The sequence below is a fragment of the Ovis canadensis genome, chromosome 2, assembly GCF_042477335.2.
Source record: "Ovis canadensis isolate MfBH-ARS-UI-01 breed Bighorn chromosome 2, ARS-UI_OviCan_v2, whole genome shotgun sequence".
In the NCBI taxonomy this organism is placed as follows: Eukaryota; Metazoa; Chordata; class Mammalia; order Artiodactyla; family Bovidae; genus Ovis; species Ovis canadensis.
This window is the reverse complement of record NC_091246.1, coordinates 29,553,930-29,575,048: the sequence shown is the minus strand read 5'-3', so window position 1 is coordinate 29,575,048 and position 21,119 is coordinate 29,553,930. Positions and strand designations below refer to the sequence as shown.

The 21,119-nt window shown below is 36.6% G+C and overlaps 1 protein-coding gene across 6 annotated transcripts in view; it reads right to left on the bottom strand.

Annotated features, from left to right (window-relative positions):
- The window catches only part of LOC138433315 (zinc finger protein 782-like), a 73,738-nt gene that overhangs the window by 8,853 nt on the left and 43,766 nt on the right, over window positions 1–21,119 (bottom strand). For all 6 annotated transcript variants that reach the window (XM_069575699.1, XM_069575698.1, XM_069575700.1 and 3 more), the window contains one exon: window positions 974–1,069. In XM_069575699.1, coding sequence (XP_069431800.1) covers window positions 974–1,069 — 96 coding nt within the window. The remainder of the gene's footprint in view (window positions 1–973; window positions 1,070–21,119) is intronic.

The window sequence follows — 21,119 nt, the reverse complement described above, 5'->3', positions numbered from 1 at the left end:
TGTGTTTGCATAGCTTTTGTGGTGAAAATTTTTAACACAGCAGGCCTAGACTGTTACCCTTAGAAAGGCCTGCTTACAAGATGAGCCCTTACCTAGCATTTGGGAACTCAGATTTCAAGATGGTTGCCAAGATTCCCAGAATTGTTAAGAGGGGCTCAATGTGCTTAAACTGTACAAACAATATATTTATGCTGAATAATTAGCTTCTATCTGAAAGCCTAGAATTTTGATACATGGGTGCCTACAGTAAAAACTCTGGGTACCTCACTGCAAATGAACTTTCCAGGTAGATATTTCACACTAGTTGTCATAACTGGTTTTCTACTGACTTTGCCCCATACACTTGTTCTCTTTACTGATTTTGCTCTGTATGATTTCATGGTATAAATCTTAGTTACGAGTATGCCTATGTGCTGAGCCCTCCAGGTGAATTAATAAACCTGATGATGATCCTGAGGACCCTGATACAGTACTTATAAGAAACTTCTCTAGTAACAGGTCTGTTTTCCTTGGTCTGTCAAATGTAAATAACTTTTAACAATTAGGAAGGTTGCATTTTGCTCTAGTCTTTATCCTTTCTAACTATACTATATAATTTCTTAAACATCTATTAATTTAGATTGTATCTAGTAATTTATTATATAATGATAAAATTAATTTATTTCTCTCTTCAGATCTGTTACTCCCAGTTTCAGTTTTTTGTTAAGTTTTCTTAGTTTTTGTCTTTTTACTGTTAAATATGCATCCATTACTTAATTTTTCAGTTTCAAAGGGTATACTTAGCTCCCATCTTTTAAAGATGAGAATATCAACATGCTCACATTCCATTCCTTTGTTTTAGTTGTCCCCTTCTCACATTTTATTAGATTTATTACCTCTAAAATTTCAAATAGTGAGAGTGCTCACTTCTATCTAGGTGATCACTTCAGATCTAATTTTCTTGGATGCCTTCTGCCAGTATTCAATAACTCACCTGGGGAACTTCTGTTTATAAATTCTTTCTCTAATAACCATGGATCTTCTCCTTGTTCCAACATGAAGATCAGTTCTGGCTTTGTAAAGCAGTACCCTGTAAATGGGAAATACTTTAGCACTTGAGTTAGCTGCATAGGTTTCATTGTTTCTGAATGTGAAGAAAGGTATAGCTTCAGAAATGGCACATTGAGGGTGCCTGCTAGAATTTTTTTTGGTGGAGGGAATGATAGCAAAAACCATTTTCTTACACTTATAAGAGATTACTCTTCTTAAACCTGTAAGTCACAAGCCTAAATAACATTAAGCTCTAAAATTGTCAATGTCTGTTCCTTAAACAAGATTTCATAAGGACTGACTCTATAGCTGGCCGTAATGGAGTAAAAGAACCAATTTACCTCCCCATGAGGGCTTCTCAGGTGGTGCTAGTGGTAAAGAACCTGCCTGCTAATGTAGACAATGTGGGTTACATCCCTAGGTGGGCATGGTAATCCACTCAACTATTCTTGCCTGGAGAATCCCACGGACTGAAGAGCCTGGTGGGCTACAGTCCATGGGATCACAGAGTTGGACACGAATGAAGCAACCACACACACAAACACACACACACCCCTCCATATCAGACATCTAAACAAACCATACAAAATGTATGAAATGGGTTTTAGACTTTAGAAAACAGGCAGTACAGACAGTGATACTTGAGAACACAGAAACAAATGGGGTGAGCCCTGTGATTACCAAAGCTTATCACTTACAGAGTTTTCAACCCTAAACAAAAAGAGACCACCAAAAAACAGAGCTTGGCGGACTCACTAAGTTAAGGCAATAGAATTGGACTTCAAGAAAGTCATGACAAATAGGATTTGTAAGATAAAATACAAGAGAAGAAAGATACAGAGTCTTTGTCTGATCTGTAGAAGGGCCTCCTGAGCACTAACTTTTGAAAATGTAAGGAAAGGAAAACACTTGAGGTTGGGGAGAAACCAGTGAAAAAGAGTAGGCTGAAATATCACCAAAGCACACAGAGAAGTGTAAAACTTCCTAACCCATGGCCAATTGGATACAATAACCAGAAAGGCATTTATTGACTTGGTAGAGGAGCCAAATGAGTCTGAGAGTAAAATGAGTTCTGAATCCAATACAACAAAACTTAAAGCAAATCTTAAAAGGATTAAAGTAATTCCAAGTAATTTAAATTCATCCCAGGAAAGGGCCCAGAAGATTTCAGACAATACAGCAAAACTACCACTTAACAACATACAATCTGTAACATCTAGCCCTCGATAAAAAATTATTTGATATGAATAAAAGGGATATATTATTGTAATTAAGAAGAAAAATGAATCAGTAAGCCATAGAGTAAGAAATGACACATAAAATTAATAGTCAAGGCCATTAAAACAGTAAAAATACTCCATATGTTCAAGAATATGATAAAAGAAAGAGAATTTATTAAAAAAAAGTTCCTAACTGGAATTCTCAATATGAAAAATATCTGAAATGAGTAAACAAATCAACCAAACAAGAAACAAAAAAATAAATAAATAAGATTAATAACACACACACACACACTACCTATGGAAGGTTAAATGACATAAGGCACAATGGATAACTTTAAGGTTAAAAACTATGAAAGAAGAAAACCACAGTGAATAAAGACTAGAAAATAATAAACAGTTATCTCTGACCTGTGGGATAAATTTGTCTAATGTGGGTAACTAGCATTTCAGAAGGAACACAGAGAGAATGGAAAAAGCAATAATGGGCAAAAGTTAGATTTTTGAAGGCAAAGTGAAAGTGAAAGTCGCTCAGTTGTGTCTGACTCTTTGCAACCCCATGGACTATACAATCCATGGAATTCTCTAGGCCAGAATACTGAAATGGGTAGGTAGCCTTTCCCTTCTCCAGTGGATCTTCACAACCTAGGGATTGAACCAAGGTCTTCCGCATTAGAGGCAGATTCTTTACCAGCTGAGCCACAAGGGAAACCCAAAAAGTGTATAAATCCAAATGAATGCCAAGGAGAAGAAACATGAAGAACACCACACCAAGATACATTATAATTAAACTGCTAAAGTCACAGATAAAAAGAAAATGTTGAATAGACAGAAAAAGACATAATATGTATGGAGGAAGAAAAAAGAATGGATGCTATTTTTTGTCAGAAATTATACATCAGAAGACTATGAAGTAACAATTTTAAAGTACTGAAAGAAAAAAGCCCACCTAGAATTTTATACTTGACTAATATAAGGCATTTTCAAACAAATAAAAATTGAAAGACTTTATCACCAGCTGACATGTATTACACGAAAGTTAATTCTCTGAAAGAAATTCTTCAGCTAGAAGAAAAATGAGATCAGGTGGAAATTTGGATTAACATATAGAAAAAAAGAGCACCATAATCTGGACACAAATGGATAAAAATAAAATAAACTTTTATCATTTTCAGAACTCTTAAAAATAGTAAATTGTGTTTTAAAACAATAATAATATACTGTAGGAGATGGGAAATAGTGACAGTTAGGAATATTGGGGACTTTAAACTTATGTAGATCAGGCATGCAGAGTTGCTGAGAAATTTACCAATATTTATTATGAGTTCAGTTCAGTTCATTCACTCGATTGTATCTAACTCTGTGACCCCATGGACTGCAGCATGCCAGGCTTCCCTGTCCATCACCAACACCTGGAGCTTGCTCAGACTCATGTCCATTGAGTTGGTGATGCTATCCAACCACCTCATCCTGTCATCCACTTCTCCTCTCACCTTCAATCTTTCCCAGCACAAGGGTCTTTTCCAATGAGTCAGTTCTTAGCATCAGGTGGCCAAAATACTGGAGCTTCAGCTTCAGCATCAGTCCTTCCAATGAATAACCAGGACTGATTTCCTTTAGGGTTGACTGGTTTCATCTTGCAGTCCAAGGACAAGAGGATCAATTCTTCAGCACTCAGCCTTCTTTACAGTCCAACTCTCACATCCATACATGACTACTGGAACAACCATAGCTTTGACTAGATGGACCTTTGTTGGCAGTAGTAATGTCTCTGCTTTTTAATATGCTGTCTAGGTTGGTCATAGCTTTTTTTTCAGGGAGCAAGTGTCTTTTAATTTCATGGCTTCAGTCACCATCTGCAGTGATTTTGGAGCCCCCCAAAATAAAGTTTCTCGCTGTTTCCATTGTTTTCCCATCTATTTGCCATGAAGTGATGGGACCGGATGCTATGACCTTTGTTTTCTGAATATTGAGTTTTAAGACAACTTTTTCACTCTCTTTTACTTTCATCAACAGGCCTTTTAGTTCTTCTTTGCTTTCTGCCATAAGGGTGGTGTCATCTGCATATCTGAGATTATTGATATTTCTCCTGGCAATCTTGATTCCAGCTTGTGCTTCATCCAACCTGACATTTCACATTATGTACTTTGCATATAAGTTAAATAAGCAGGGTGACAATATATAGCCTTGATGAAGTCCTTTTCTGATTTGGAACCAGTCTGTTGTTCCATGTCCAGTTCTAACTGTTGCTTCTTGACCTGCATACAGATTTCTCAGGAGTCAGGTAAGGTGTTCTAGTATTCCCATCTCTTGAAGAATTTTTCACAGTTTGTTGTGATCTACACAGTTAGAGGCTTAGTTAATAAAGCAGAAGCAGATGTTTTTCTGGTACTCCTTTCCTTTTTCAATGATCCAACAAACGTTGGCAATATGATCTCTGGTTCCTCTGGCTTTTCTAAAACCAGCTTGAATATCTGGAAGTTCACGGTTCACGTATTGCTGAAGCGTGGCCTGAAGAATTTTAAGCATCACTTTACTAGCGTGTGAGATGAGTGCAATTGTGTGGTAGTTTGAGCATTCTTTGGCTTACCCACCCACAAATGATTAATTTGTTCCCTATGTTTACACTGTCAACTGTATGATCTTTTTTACTATGTAAGTTAAAATTATTTATATTTTGGAGATTGACCCTTTGTCAGTTTTTTTGCAAATATTTTTCTCCATTCTGAGGGTTGTCTTTACCTCTTGTTTGTGGTTTCCTTTGTTCTGCAAAAGCTTTTAACTAGGTCCCACTTGTTTATTTTTATTTTCATTACTCTGGGAGGGGGGTCAAAAAACATCTTGCTCTGATTTATGTCACGTAGCTAAGTAAGTGTTAGTTGCTCAGTTGTGCCTGACTCTCTGCAAACCCATGGACTGCAGTCCACCAGGCTCCTCTGTCCATGAGATTTTCCAGGCAAGGATACTGGAGTAGGTTGCCATTTCCTTCAAGGAGTGTTCTTATGTTTTCCTCCAAGAGTTTTATAGGGTCCAGTCTTACATTTAGGTCCTTAAGCCACTCTGAGTTTATTTTTGTAGATGGTTTTTAGGGAATGTTCTAATTTCATTATTTTACATGTAACTGTCCAGTCTTCCCAGTACCACTTATTGAAGAGACTGCCTTTTTGCCATTGTTTAGTCTTGCCTCATATGTCATAGATTAGGTGACCACAGGTGTATGGGTTTATCTCTGGGCTTTCTATCCTGTTCCACTGATCTATATTTGTTTTTGTGTCAGTACCAAATTGTCTTTTTTCCTCTTAAAGTGAAACAAAGATGAATATTTTATTAATAAAAGATACAATTCACAAAAAGAGACATCATAAACTGTTAGACACCTAACAACCAAGAAACAGAGATACATAAAGCAAAAATAAGAAATAAAGGGAAAACAAAAAATATATAATCATTGTGAGACATAATAACATTTCTCTGAGAATATTTTATTAAGTGCAGAAAAATTAAGAATAGGAGCATCTTGAATGAGGTCATCAATAATTTAAATATAATAGATTTCTATTTATAGTACTTATATCCTATACAAATATATTTAAAATTTCGTATCTCATACATTGTTATTAGATGTCCATAGGACATTTAGAAAAGCTGGCAAAAAGATAAACATTACTAAATTTCAAAAAGTAGAATTCTTTTTTTTTGTGATTCAGTTATACATATACACATATATTATTTTTGAAATTATTATCCATTATAGGTTATTATAAGATATTGACTATAGTTTCCTGTGCTATACAGTAAACTTTTGTTGCTTGCTGCATATCTGTTTAAGTTAGAAATCTAACATTCTATTTATACTAAGTCAAACAAGTGCAATAAAAATGCCATAAATTTTTTAGTTAGGCAAAAATTCATAAGTTTTCTAAAATATATATATTATGTGTATTATTTATATATGTGTATACAAGAACATTTCTACTATGCTTGATAAAGGCTTGAGAAAGAACATCAAAAAAAAGAAGAAGAGATGGAGAACTTGGAGACATAAATGAAATGGGAGCACTAAATATGAAACAGGAAAAGTGAAACAAACTAGATGAAAGTAAGAGATCTTCATATAGTCCAGCAGTCTTTAAACATGGCTACTCATTAGAAACATCTGGAGCTCTGGTGAAAAAAAAAAAAGCAAAACCTGGGCATTTGTATTTTTCAGGAAATTCCAAGATAATTCTGATATGCATCTGAATTTTAAAAAGTGATTACAGGTTTTTCTATTAAATGGTAGTTTTGGTGATATAGAATTCTATCATTTTTCTGTTGACCAATGATGATACAATGGTATTGTTACAGTTACATAATCACAATAGAGAAAGGTGTTTATCAGTTTTCACAATCAATAGACAAGATAATTACAGTTGCAAGTCATAATGGGAGCATGATTAAGCTAACAATATCAAATAATTATATACAATCTGGGGGGATCAAGTAGAGTGATATGGTAAGTGGAACTGGATACATGTACATGTTTTCATCTGTTCAGTCTATATATCTTATGGTTGGTGCACTTAATCCATTTACATTTAAGGTAATTATTGATATGTATGATCCTCTTACCATTTTCTTAATTGTTTGGGGTTTATATTCTGTAGGTAGGTCTTTTCCTTTTCTTGTTTCCTGCCTAGAGAAATTCCTTTAGCATTTGTTGTAAAGCTGGTTTGGTGGTGCTGAATTCTCCTAACTTTTGCTTATCTGGAAAGCTTTTGATTTCTTCAACAAATCTGAAGAAGAGTCTTTCTGGGTAGAGTATTCTTAGTTGTAGGTTCTCCCATTTCATCAGTTTAAATATATCATGTCATTCCTTTCCAGTATGTAGAGTTTCTGTTGAGAAATCAGCTGATAGCCTGATGGGAGCTCCCTTTTATGTTGTCGGTTTTCCCTTGTTGGTTTTAATATTTTATCTCTGCCTTTAATTTTTGTCAGTTTGATTACTATGTGTCTCAATGTGTTTCTCCTTGGGTTTATCCTGCCTGGGGCTCTCTGTGCTTCCTGGACTTGGTTGCCTATTTCCTTTCCCATGTTAGGGAAGTTTTCAGCTATTATCTCTTTAAATATTTTTTCAGGTCCTTTTCCTCTCCCTCTTCTCCTTCTGGGACCCTTGTAATGCAAATTTTGGTGCATTTAATGTTGTCCCAGAGGTCTCTTAGACTGTCCTCATTTCTTTTCATTCTTTTTTTTCTATATTCTGTTCTGTGGCAATGATTCCCACCATTTTGTCCTCCAGGCCACTTATCTGTTCTTTGGCCTCAGTTATTCTCCTATTGATTTCTTCTAGTGTGTTATTCATCCCTGTTTGTTCTTTAGTCCTCCTAGGTCTTTGGTAAACATTTCTTGCATCTTCTCAATCTTTGCCTCCATTCTTTTTCCAAGATCCTCAATCATCTTCAGTATCGTTATTCTGAATTATTTTTCTGGAATGTTGCCTATCTCCACTTCATTTAGTTTTGTTTTTTTTTTTTCCTGGGGTTTTATCTTGTCCCTTCATCTAGGACATAACTTTCTGCTTTTCCAAGCTGATTAAGTTTCTATAATGTGGCTTTTGTTTTAGTCACTGTAGGACTGTGGTTATTTTTGCTTTTTCTGTCTGCCCTCTGATGGGAGGTTAAAAAGCTTGTGCAAGCTTCCTGATAGGAGGCACTGGCAGTGGGGAAAAACTGGGTCTTGCTCTGTTTGGCAGGGCCATGCTCAGTAAAGCTTTAATTCAATTATCTGCTGATGAGTGGGGTTGTGCTCCCTCTCTGGTAGTTTTTTGGCCTGAAGCTACCCAGGCCTTGGGTATACAGGCTCTTTAGTAGGGTTAATGGCAACTTCTAAGGGGGTTTACACCAACAGGGACCTTCCCAGACTGCTACTGCCAGTGCTCCCATCCCTGTGGTAAGCCCCTGCCAATCCATGCCTACACAGGAGAGCTTCCAACACTAGCAGGTAGTTTTGGTTCAGTCTCCTGTGGGGTCACAGATCCTTTCCTCTGAGTCTTGGTGTGTGCAAGATTTGCTGGTGCCCTCCAAGACTGGAGTCTTTCCCCCAGTCCTATGGAAGTCTTATAATCAAATCCCACTGGCCTTCAAGGTCAGATTCCCTGGTGATTCCCAGTCCCTCTGTTGGATCCCCAGGCTGGGAAGCCTGACAAGATCTTCATAAGCCCAAACTTCAAAAGAACCCACTGATGTATTTTATGTCTCAATATCTAAAGAGAAATAAATCTAGCTTTAGGTTTTGGTTAAACTTTAAATGTCTTTCCACTTTTGATTTTACTGTTTTCATGTTTTTACAACAGATATGCCAGCTTTGTTTCTACATTTCAATTCAGAGTTAATGCTTCTTGTCACTTAATTTGGCCTTCCCTGGTGGCTAAGAGGTTAAAGCGTCTGCCTCCAATGTGGGAGACCTGGGTTCGATCCCTGGGTCAGGAAGATCCCCTGGAGAAGGAAATGGCAACCCACTCCAGTATTCTTGCCTGGAGAATCCCATGGACAGAGGAGTCTGGTGGGCTACAGTCCATGGGGTCGCAAAGAGTCGGACATGACTGAGTGAGTTTGGAAATTTTTATTTACCCTTGTACCAAACTGCAGATTACCTTTCTGATATATTAACAAAATAGAATTAAGTGAAGGGGATGGAACTGAAATTTAGACCACACTTTTTTATTCTTGTTAATGTTCAGTTGTTAAGATTTGTCTGAATCTTTGTGACCCCATGAACTGCAGCACACCAGGCTTCCCTGTCTTTTACTATCTCCCTAAGTTTGCCCAAACTCATGTCCACTGACTTGGTGATGCCATCCAACGATGTCATCCTCTGTTGCCTGCTTCTCTTCCTACTCTCATTATTTCCCAGCATCCTGGTTACTTCCAGTGAGTCAGCTCTTCATATTAGGTGTCCAAAGTCCTGGAGCTTCAGTTTCAGCATCAGTCCTTCCAATGAATATTTAGGGTTGATTTCCTTTAGATTGACTGGCTTTATTTTGCTCTCCAAGAGACTCTCAAGAGTCTTCTCCAGAATCAAAATTTTAAAGCATCAATTCTTTGGTACTCAGCCTTCTTTATGGCCTGACTCTCACATCCATACAAAACTGCTGGAAAAATCATTAACTTTGACTATATGAACTTCTGTCAGCAAAGTGACATCTCTGCTTTACAATATGATATCCAGGTTTGTCCTAGTTTTTCTTCCAAGGAGCAATGGCTGTAGTCATTCTCCGCAGAGATTTTGGACCCCAAGAAAATAAAATCTGTCACTAGTTTTCACTTTTTCTCCACCTATTTACCAGAAGTGATGGGACCAGATGCCATGATCTTAGTTTTTGAATGTGGAGTTTCAATCCAGCTTTTTCATCACCCTCATCATCCTCAGCTCTTTAGTTCCTCCTTGCTCTCTGCCATTAGAATGGTATCATCTGCATACCTGAGGTTGTTTTCTTCCAGCTGCCTACCTTGATTCCAGCTTGTGAGTCATCCAGCCCAGCATTTTGCATGATGTACTCTGCATATAAGTTAAAAACTTACATATTAAATTCTACTCAAAGTGAGCTTATTCTAATTTTCGATTCACTTTTTAAAACCACAGTGTTAGCAGCAACAATCAGATTGCCCAAATAATGCACCTTCCCTTAGAGATGTTCTGCTTATCTGTATTCTATTTTTTTTTCTGTAATAACTGAGCCATTTATATTGTTCTGTCATACAGTGATTCCCCTCTCCCTTTCCTCTCCATTCTGCTGTACTCATGCCTTGAGGAGGTTCCCTCCCCCTCAATAAATGTCTTATTTAAGAATACTTTCAAATTCACAGAAAAATGGCAAAGAGAGAAAGGAGAATTCTTGTATAACTTGTATCCAACTTACCCTACTGTTAACATTCTTTATTACTAGCATGTTTGTCATACCTATTAAGATGATAATGATACACTATTATTAAGTAAAATCTATACTTTATTCAGATTTCCTTGTTTTTTTTAACCTAATCTTTTTTTTTTTTCCTGTTCCACAATTCCATCCAGGATACCACATTATATTTGGTTATCTTGTCTCTTTAGCCTCCTCTGGACTATAAGTAATCTTTTATATATATATATATAAAATCTTGACAGTTTAGAGGACATTGTAAGAAGGCTTCAGTTTTGGTTTGTCTGATGTTTTTCTCATAGTTAAAAATGGCGTTGTGTTTCTGGGAGAAGGACCACAGAGGTAAAATGACTGGCATTCTTACCCCACCAAATCAAGGGTACATGCTATCAATATGATTAATCATTGATGATAACCCGGTTAAAAGTATACCAGGATTCTCCAATGTAGTTACTTCCCAACCTCACCCCATACATATTATATTCTTTATTATCATTATTATTAATTTTAGCATGCAGAGTGACATGCAGGATCTTTTTTCTGACCGGAGATTGAACCTGTGCCCTCTTCAGTGGAAGTGGGGAGTCTTAAACATCGGACTGTCAGCTAAGTCCCTATTTTGTACTCTGAGAAGGAAGTCACTAGGCAAAGCCCACTAAAGTGAAAGTCAATCATGTCCGACTCTTTGCAACCCCATGGACTTTACAGTCCATGGAATTCTCCAGGCCAGAATACTGGAGTGGGTAGCCGTTCCCTTCTCCGGGGGACCTTCCCAACCCAGGGATTGAACCCTGGTCTCCCGCATTGCAAGAGGATTCTTTATCAACTGAACCACAAGGGAAGCAAGGGGTGGGAAATTTTGCTCCACCTCTTTGAAGGTACAGTAACTATATTGTTAGTAATTCTGTGTTGGAGATTTTTCAGTTCTCTCCCATTTACTTACTTAATCATACTTATCTGTATGATTAATTGTATTAATCAACCACATTTACTAGTATGGACTCATAAGTAATTTATACTTTGAGTTATAAACCAGCACTATTTTATTATTTATCATTTTATTGTTCAAATTGTTGCAAGCTCTTTTGGTTAGGCTCCTGTGGTCTTTGACATACCCCCATCATTCTGTTTTTTGAGTATTTCCTTATGTTCTTATATACTCATCTTGCATGTTCCATGTTCCAGCTCTAGAACCAGCCATTTCTCCAAGAAACTTTGGTTTCTCTTAATTGGAGAATTATACTAGAAACTACATATAGAGCTATGTTATTTTCTATTTCTTTATAATTTTGTTTTGAAAGACAAAGGGTTTCTAGGAATTTGACCATTTCGTCTAAGTTGTCTAATCTGCTGTCATATAATCACTCATAGTATTTTCATAAATATTTTATTTCTGTGGAATTGGTAATATTGCCCCAATTTCATTTCTGATTTTGGTAATTTGAGCCTTTTTTTTTTTTCTTATTCATGAGCTAACGTTTGTGATTTTTGCCTCTTTGTCAAAGAACTAACTTTTAGTTTCACTTGAGGTGTAAAGTCAGGTCATTGATTTTAGATCTTTTTTCTTGTTTGATATATGTGTTTACAGGTATAAATTTTCACCTTAGTGTTACTTTCACCACATCCCATGAGTTTCGGTATACTGTATTTATATTTTTACTGTCTCAAGGTATTTTCTAATTTCCCTTGTGATTTCCTCACTCACTGGTTGTTTAAGAGCATGCTATTTTCTATATGCTTCCCTGGTGACTCAGACAGTCAAGCGTCAGCCTGCAGTGGGGAAACCTGGGTTCAATCCCTGGGTCAGGAAGATCCCCTGGAGAAGGAAATAGCAACCCACTCCAATATTCTTGCCTGGAAAATCCCCTGGACGGAGGAGCCTGGTTGGCTTCAGTCCATGAGGTTGCAAAGAGTAGGACACGACTGAGTGACTTCACTTTCTATTTTCTATATATTTATGACATACCATTTTCTGTGAATGATTTCTTACTTTTATTAATGGTGTTTGGAATAGATACTATATATGATTTCAGTCTTTTAGAATGTGTTAAAACTTGTTTTTTTGTATATCTTAGAGAATGATCCACACGCACATCAGAAAACAATGTGTACTTTACTGAACTTGGGTGGAATCTTCTCTTAGGTTCAGCTGCTTCATGATGTTCAAGTCCTTTACTTAATCTTTCTCTGGTTGTTTAATCTGTTATTGAAAGTGGAATACAGAAGTGTTCATTACTGTAGAATCATATGCTTCTCCCTTCAACTGCCAGTGTTTGCTTCATATATTTTGAAACTCTGATGTTTGATATATATATGCTTATGCATTTTTTTTTGCAGATTGACCCTTTTGTCAAAATATAATGTCCTTTTTTATCCTCTTGTGACAGTTTCTGATTCCAAGTCTATTTTGTCTATTAATAGAATAGCCTCCTCTACTGTCTTTTGGTTACTATTTGCATAGAGTATCTTTCCCCATCTTTCATTTTCAACCTAGGTGTGTTTTTAGATCTAAATTAAGTCTCTTATAAGACAGCATAAAGTTGGTTCATTTTTAAAATTCTGACAATCTGATACAGTTTAATCCATTTACACTTAAAGTATTTACTAACAAGGAATGACTTACTTGAGCCACTTTGCTACTGGCTTTGGTATATATTATAGTTTTTTTGCCCTCATTTTCTCCATGACTAGCACCATTTGTGTTTAGTTGATTGTTTTGTTCCGATAAATTTTGATTTGTCTCATTTATGTATATTCTGTAGATATTTTCTGTGGTTATCATGGGGGTTATATACATCAGTTCAGTTCAGTTCAGTTCAGTTGCTCAGTCATGTCTGACTCTTTGCGACACCATGAATTGCAGCACACCAGGCCTCCCTGTCCATCACCAGCTCCCAGAGTTCACCCAAACCCACATCCACCAAGTCAGTGATGCCATCCAGCCATCTCATCCTCTGTCGTCCCCTTATCCTCCTGCCACCAGTCCCTCCCAGCATCAGGGTCTTTTCCAATGAGTCAACTCTTCACATGAGGTGGCCAAAGTACTGGAGTTTCAGCTTCAGCATCATTCCTTCCAAAGAACACCCAGGACTGATCCCCTTTAGAAGGGACTGGTTGGATCTCCTTGCAGTCCATGGGACTCTCAAGAGTCTTCTCCAACACCACAGTTCAAAAGCATCAATTCTTCGGTGCTCAGCTTTCTTCACAGTCCAACTCACATCCATACATGACCACTGGAAAAACCATAGCCTTGACTAGACGGACCTTTGTTGGCAAAGTAATGTCTCTGCTTTTTAATATGCTATAGGTTGGTCATACCTTTCCTTCCAAGGAGTAAGTGTCTTTTAATTTCATGGCTGCAATCACCATCTGCAGTTATATACATATTTATAAGAACTTAATTTAAATTGATGTCAACTTGATGTCAATCATATGAAAGCTGTATAGTTCTATCCTCTACGTTTATGCTACTCATCTCACAAATTACATCTGCATGCACTGTGAGCCCAATAATATAGATTCATAATCATTTTTATTTATTTGTTAGTTTTGCAGAATATAAAAAGTGAAACAACACACCAAAGTTAAAACTAAAACTGGCTTTTCTATTTGTTCATGCCTTTGCCTTTACTGGAGATTTTAGATGCCAGTCACCATCTAACATCCTTTCATTTCAACCTGAAGGACTTCCTTTACCATTCCTTAAGGGCAGCTTCAGTGGTAATGAACTCCTTCTAATTTTCTTAGAATTTCTTAATTTCTCCCTCAATTTTAAAGGACTATCTTGCTGCTGCTGCTGCTGCTGCTGCTGCTAAGTTGCTTCAGTCGTGTCCAACTCTGTGAGACCCCATAGATGGCAGCCCACCAGGTTCTGCCGTCCCTGGGATTCTCCAGGTAAAAACACTGGAGTGGGTTGCCATTTCCTATGGATATAGATTCTCACCTGACAGTTCATTTCTTTCAGCACTCCATACATTATCCCACTGCCTTCTGGTCTCCAAAATTTCTGGGGGGAATAGGGAGACAATTGTGTTCAGGGTCCCTTGCATGTGATGAGTCACTTTACTCACTGCTTTCAAGATTCTCTGTATATAATTTGACAGAGTATGTTTCTCAGTTTGGGTCTTTTGCAGCTTACACTTGGAGTTCACTGAACTTGTTGGATTTATAGATTCATGTATTTCATCAAGTTTGGAGTTTTCAGCCATTATTTTTTCAAATAACTTTTTATTCCTTTCTCTTTCTTCTTTTGGGACTCACGTTATGTATTCATCGTTCCTCTTGATGGTACCCCGAAAGTCTTTTGGTCTGTTCACTTTTCCTCATTCTTGTTCCTTTGTGATTCTCAGATTAGGTAATTTCAATTGTCCTATCTTCTAGCTCTTTTTCTGTCTTTCTGTCTCTTGTTGAAGTCCTATAGTGAATTTTTCATTTCAGAAAAATTTTCAACTGCAGAATTTCTGTTTTGTTCCTTTTAATTCCCCCCCCCCTTTTTTTTGCTGTTCTAATTTTATCCATATGTTGTTTTCCTAATGTCCTTTAGTTCTTTTCCATGTTTTCTCTTTGCTTTTTGGTCATATTTAAGACACTTATCTTAAAGTACTTCTCCAGAAAATTTGATGTCTGGGTTCCTCAACGGTGGTTTTTTCCTGTCAAAGAATTTTGTTCCCTTCAATGAGGCATGTTTTCCCATTTCTCTGTATACTTTGTGATGTTTCATTGAAAATAGGGCATTTGATTATTAAACTGTGTCAACTCTGGAAATCAGATTTTCCTCTTTTCCAGGGTTTGCTAATATTATTATTTTTTTGACTGTTGGAGGCTGTAGTAGTTCAAGTGTCTTGAGACTTACCCAAACTATTTTTTTGTAAAACCAATTACTTGTAGTGTGTGATCACCAAACTCTCTGTTCTTTCAGTTCACATTTAGCTGATATTTTGATGGAATTCCTTGATAGAAGCTAAAAACAAAAAAACAAAAAAAAAACAACCTACCCAAAACAACCAACACAAGAATGAGAGAACCACCTCTCCCTATCTGCAAACTGGATCAATTCTGTGGCGCTCCTTCACCACTTACCTAGGTTTGTTTTATGCCAAAAGTCAGACTGTGGTGGAAGCTTGAGGTCTTCTCCAGTCTTAGGATCTGAGTATGTGTCTTGCCCAGGCAGTTCAGTTCAGTTCAGTCACTCAATCGTGTCCGACTCTTTGCGACCCCATGAATTGCAGTACGCCAGGCCTCCCTGTCCATCACCATCTCCCGGAGTTCACTCAGACTCACGTCCATAGAGTCTGTGATACCATCCAGCCATCTCATCCTCTGTCGTCCCCTTATCCTCCTGCCCCCAATCCCTCCCAGCATCAAAGTCTTTTCCAATGAGTCAACTCTTCACATGAGGTGGCCAAAGTACTAGAGCTTCAGCTTTAGCATCATTCCTTCCAAAGAAATCCCAGGGTTGATCTCCTTCAGAATGGACTAGTTGGATCTCCTTGCAGTCCAAGGGACTCTCAAGAGTCTTCTCCAACACCACAGTTCAAAAGCATCAATTCTTCGGTGCTCAGCCTTCTTCACAGTCCAACTCTCACATCCACACATGACTACTGGAAAAACCATAGCCTTGACTAGACAGACCTTAGTCGGCAAAGTAATGTCTCTGCTTTTGAATATACTATCTAGGTTGGCCATAACTTTTCTTCCAAGCAGTAAGCATCTTTTAATTTCATGGCTGCAATCATTATCTGCAGTGATTTTGGAGCCCCCCAAAAATAAAGTCTGACACTGTTTCTCCTGTTTCCCCATCTATTTCTCATGAAGTGATGGGACTGGATGCCATGATCTTTGTTTTCTGAATGTTTAGCTTTAAGCCAACTTTTTCACTCTCCTCTTTCACTTTCATCAAGCGGCTTTTTAGCTCCTCTTCACTTTCTGCCATAAGGGTGGTGTCATCTGCATATCTGAGGTTATTGATATTTCTCCTGGCAATCTTGATTCCAGTTTGTGTTTCTTCCAGCCCAGTGTTTCTCATGATGTACTCTGCATAGAAGTTAAATAAGCAGGGTGACAATATACAATCTTGACGTACTCCTTTTCCTATTTGGAACCAGTCTGTTGTTCCATGTCCAGTTCTAACTGTTGCTTCCTGACCTGCATACAGATTTCTCAAGAGGCAGGTTAGGTGGTCTGGTATTCCCATCTCTTTCAGAATTTTCCACAGTTTATTATGATCCACACAGTCAAAGGCTTTGGCATAGTAGGCAAGTCAATGGCTTTTTAAATTTACCTATGTTTCCGGCTACTTTTGAATGTCCTAATTTTCAAGAATCTTTCCCTAGCTTATCCGCTTTGTCTTAGATGGCCTATTGTATATCTCCACTCATAATCTCTTGCCCTAGGCATCTATGGACTTGTAGTCTGCTTTGTCTTTTATGAGCATGTCTTGTCACTTTTCCTGCCTGTACTCTGTATTATGTGAAACAGATGAACACCTTGAGTTAACCCTTTAGGTATCCCCCAATAGGTCAGAATAGACATACAAAATAATTTGCAAATTTTGCAAATTAATTTGTAAATTTTCTGGTTTGAGGAAAGACCTGGGAACTGGGAAGCTGTCGGCTCAAGACCAAGACCATCACTGTATTCAGCAGTGTGAGGGACAAGGATGAGTAAAAACACTAAAGAATTTTCTACCATTCTGTAGATGACCTTTTCTTGATTGTGTATTTGTTTAGTTGCTTAACTATAAAACTTCATTTTTCAGAGTTCTGACAAACTTTTAAAAAATTGTTTCTACAGGGGAATGAGAGCTTGGAGTTTTCTAGCTCACTATTTTACTGACATCATTACCTCTTACTATTGAATTTTAAGAGCTCTTTGTATATTCTGTACAATTCCTAAGTACAAGTACAATTAACATGTTTTCTTCCAGTCCATGGTTTTTGTTTTCATTCTCTTAACAGTGTCTTTTAGAGCACCATTTAAAAATTACAATGAAGTCCAACATATCAATTTTTTTCTTTCATAAATCTTCTTTTGGTGTTGTATGTAAAAATGTATTGACAACCCTAGTTCACAGATATTTGCCTGTTTTTGGCTTCTAGATGGTTCTGTTTTGCATTTTACACTTATGTCTATGATTCATATTAAGCTTATTTTTGGGTAAGATATGAGGCCTGAATTTGAGGTTGTTGTTTCTATAACATATGGACATTCAATTATTCTGGCACTACTTAATGAAAGGTTATACATTCTCCATTGAATTGCCTTTGAACTTTGTCAAAATTCACTTTATTATGTTTGTGTGTATCTACTCAAGTTTCCATTCTGTTCCACTCAATAACAAGAGTATTCTTTCACCAATATCATATACCTTGAAATCGGGAAATATCATTCTCTGTTCTTTATCAGATTTATTTTGGCTATTGTAGATACCTTCACTTTCCATATAAATCTTAGAATCAGTTTATTGATAAAAATTTCCTGTAATCATGATAGATACTGCCTTGAATAGATCAAGATAGCAGAGAGAACTGATATCTTAAGTTGTTCAATCCATAAATAAAAACTCTCCATTATTTGGATATTGTTCAATTTCTTTCATCTGCAAATTGTAGTTTTCTGCAAAGATATTTTGTAGATTTATCCTTAAGTACTTCCTCTTTTTAACACAATTATGATTATTTTTTGTACTTATGTTTCAATTGTTCATTTTTAATATACAGGACAGAAATAACTTTTACAAATAGACAGTGGATCCTGTAAAATTGCTATATTTGCTTATTATTTCCAGGAATGTTTTGGTGTATTTTGGGGGGTTTTCTATACAGGAAATGTCATGTGTGAATAAACACAGTTTTATTTGTTCCTTTTCAATCTATATACTTTCTTCCCCCTTTTCTTAACCTTACTTTACTAATAAGGGGTTCCAGTAAGACACTAAATAATAGTGATGAGAAATTAATCCTTATCTTATTTTCTGACTTAGAGGGAAAGTGTTCTGTCTCCCACAACAAGTATGTTGTTAGAATTAGATCTTTCATATATATCCTTTATTGGGACATATTCTCATATTCCTAATTTTCTGAGAGTGATTCTTTACTTTTTTCACAATGAATCATGTCTTAGTATTTTCAGGCTGCTGTAACAACAATTCCATAGACTGTGTGGTCTATAAACAACAAACATTTATTTCTTATAGTTCTGGAGGCTGGGAAGTCCAAGATCCAGGTGCCAGTAGATTAGCTGTGTGATGAGGACCCATTTCCTGGTCCAGAGATGGCTGATTTCTTGAGGTATCCTCATATGATAGAACAGTGAGTAAGCTCTCTGGGGTTTCTTTTCTAAGGACACTGATCCCATTTATGATAGTTTTGGCCTCATGACCAAATAAATGCCGAGTGGCCCCACCTTTAAATACTTGGAAGGCTGGGATTTCAACATGATATTGTGGGGGATGCAAATATACAAATGCCTTGGAAATTAAGTGAAATTTTTAAAATTTTCCATTGCTATAATCACACAGTATTTCTTTACTGTCTGTTACTGTGACTTACATTTATTGGTTTATACATGTAGCACCATCTTGCCTTTCTGGAGTGAAACAAACTTGAATCTATCACCCTTTAATAAATTGCTATATTTGGTTTTTTAATATTTATAAAAGATTTTAGATCTAAGTCCATGAGAAATATTAAGTCTGTAGCTTTCTTCTAGTTTTCCCATTGTATGTTAACATTGGACTAATGAAATGGTGGGGAATTCTTTCCTGCTGCTTACTTTTCTGGAAGAGTTTGTACAGAATTGGTATTATTCCTGAAAAGTTTGATAAAATTTACTGGTGGAATCATTTAGGTCTGGCGCTTTCTTTTTTAGATGGTTTTAAACTCTAAATAAAAATTCTTTCACAGATATAGAACTATTCAAGTTAGGTATTTCATCAGATGTACATATGGACATTTGTGTTTCAAGGAATCGGTCTGTTTCATTCAAATAATCAACTTTATGGGCACAGAACTGTTTGCAGTATTCCCTTATTATATATATTTTAGTGTCTAAGGGATCAGCAGTGCTGATTGTTCTTTTATAACTCATATTGGTAATTTGTCTTTCCTCTTTTCTCTGTTAGCCTAGTTACAGATTAATCAATTTATTGATCTTTTTAAAGAACTTGTTTTATTTTTCTTCATTTTTTCCTATTTTCAATTTCACTGATTTCTGCTTTGTTATTATTTCCTTTTCCTGCTTGCTTTAGGTTTAATTTCCTTTTTCTAGTTTCCTAAGATGGACACTTTGGTTACTGACCTTAGATCTTCTTTCCTACTATGTGCACTTAGTTCTATAAACTAACCTCTGAGTACTGCTTTAGCTGCATCTCACAAATTTTGTTTTTTGTTCATTTAAAAAATTCTCAAGATTTCTCCTATGACTTCTTTTTCTGACTCATGCACCATTTATAAATGTTTTGGCTAATTTGCAAATATTTTGGCATACTCCAGCTATCTTTCTATATGTGATTTCTTGTTTACTTTTGGTGTAATCTGAGAATATACTTTTAATTTCTATACTTTTAAATTTGTTGAAGTGTGTTTTTGGCCTAGAATGTGTTCTGTTTTGGTTAATACTTTATGTATCTATTGTTTTCATTATTGTTCAGTTGCTAAATCACGTCTGACTCTTTGCAACCCCATGGACTGCAGCATGTCATGCTTCCCTGTCCTTGCTATCTTCCAGAGCTGGCTCAAACTCATGTCCATTGGATTGATGATGCTATCCAACCACCTCATCCTGTTGCCCCCTTTTTCTCCTGTGCTCAATCTTTCCCAGGATCAGGATCTTTTCCAATGAGTTGGTTCTTTACAACAGGTGGACAAAGTATTGGAATACATATTTCATGTATACCTGCAAATAAAGTGTATCCTCTCATAGTTGGAATAGTCTGTGTGTGTGTGTGTACACATATATATGTACACGTGTATGTATCAGTAGATCCAAATTGGTTGATAGCACTGTTCAGGTCATCTATATCCTTACTAATGTTATGCCTTCTTGATCTATTAATAGTGACAGAATAGAGTTTAAGGCCCCAACTCTAATAGTGGATTTAACTATCTCTCTTTCCAGTTCTATCAGTTTTTTTCTCCTATATTTTGAATTTGAATTTCCTCCTGTATTTGAATTTATGTTCAGTTCAGTTCAGTCGCTCAGTCATGACCGACTCTTTGCGACCCATGAATCGCAGCACGCCAGGCCTCCCTGTCCATCACTAACTCCTAGAGTTCACTCAGACTCATGTCCATTGAGTCAGTGATGCCATCCAGCTTTCTCATCCTCTGTCATCCCCTTCTCCTCCTGCCCCCAATCCATCCCAGCATCAGAGTCTTTTCCAATGAGTCAACTCTTCACATGAGGTGGCCAAAGTATTGGAGTTGAATTTATGTTAGGTACATAAGTATTTAGGACTGTAATGTCTTCTTAGAGAATTGACTTCAGTATACAGTTTTCTCTATTCTTGGTAATCTTCCATGTTTTAAAGTATACTTTGTCTAAAATTAATATATTTACTTCCATTTTCTTTTGGTTAGTGTTATCACAGTGTATCACTCTTGTAGCCATTCTTTTTATATGAAGTAAGCTGAGTCTTTGTGTTTAGGGTACACTCTTGTAGCCATTCTTTTTATATGAATCCATTTCTTTTCTTCTCTTAGTGTATCATTTACACTTCTTTTAAAATCTTTCTAGTGGTTGCCCAGTGTTTACAATATACATTTTAAAGTAATCTGTGCCTGTATTACAGTAACATTGTAACAATTCACTTCTAACAGTGCAGAAACCTGTTAATAGCTTATTCCCTGTGATCTTTGCCACCCCTTGTACTACTGCTGTCATTAACTTATCCATATGCTCTAATTCACCCTGTAACTTGTTAATACTTCCAACTGCATCCTGAACATCCCAAGCATTATGTTATGTGATGGTGA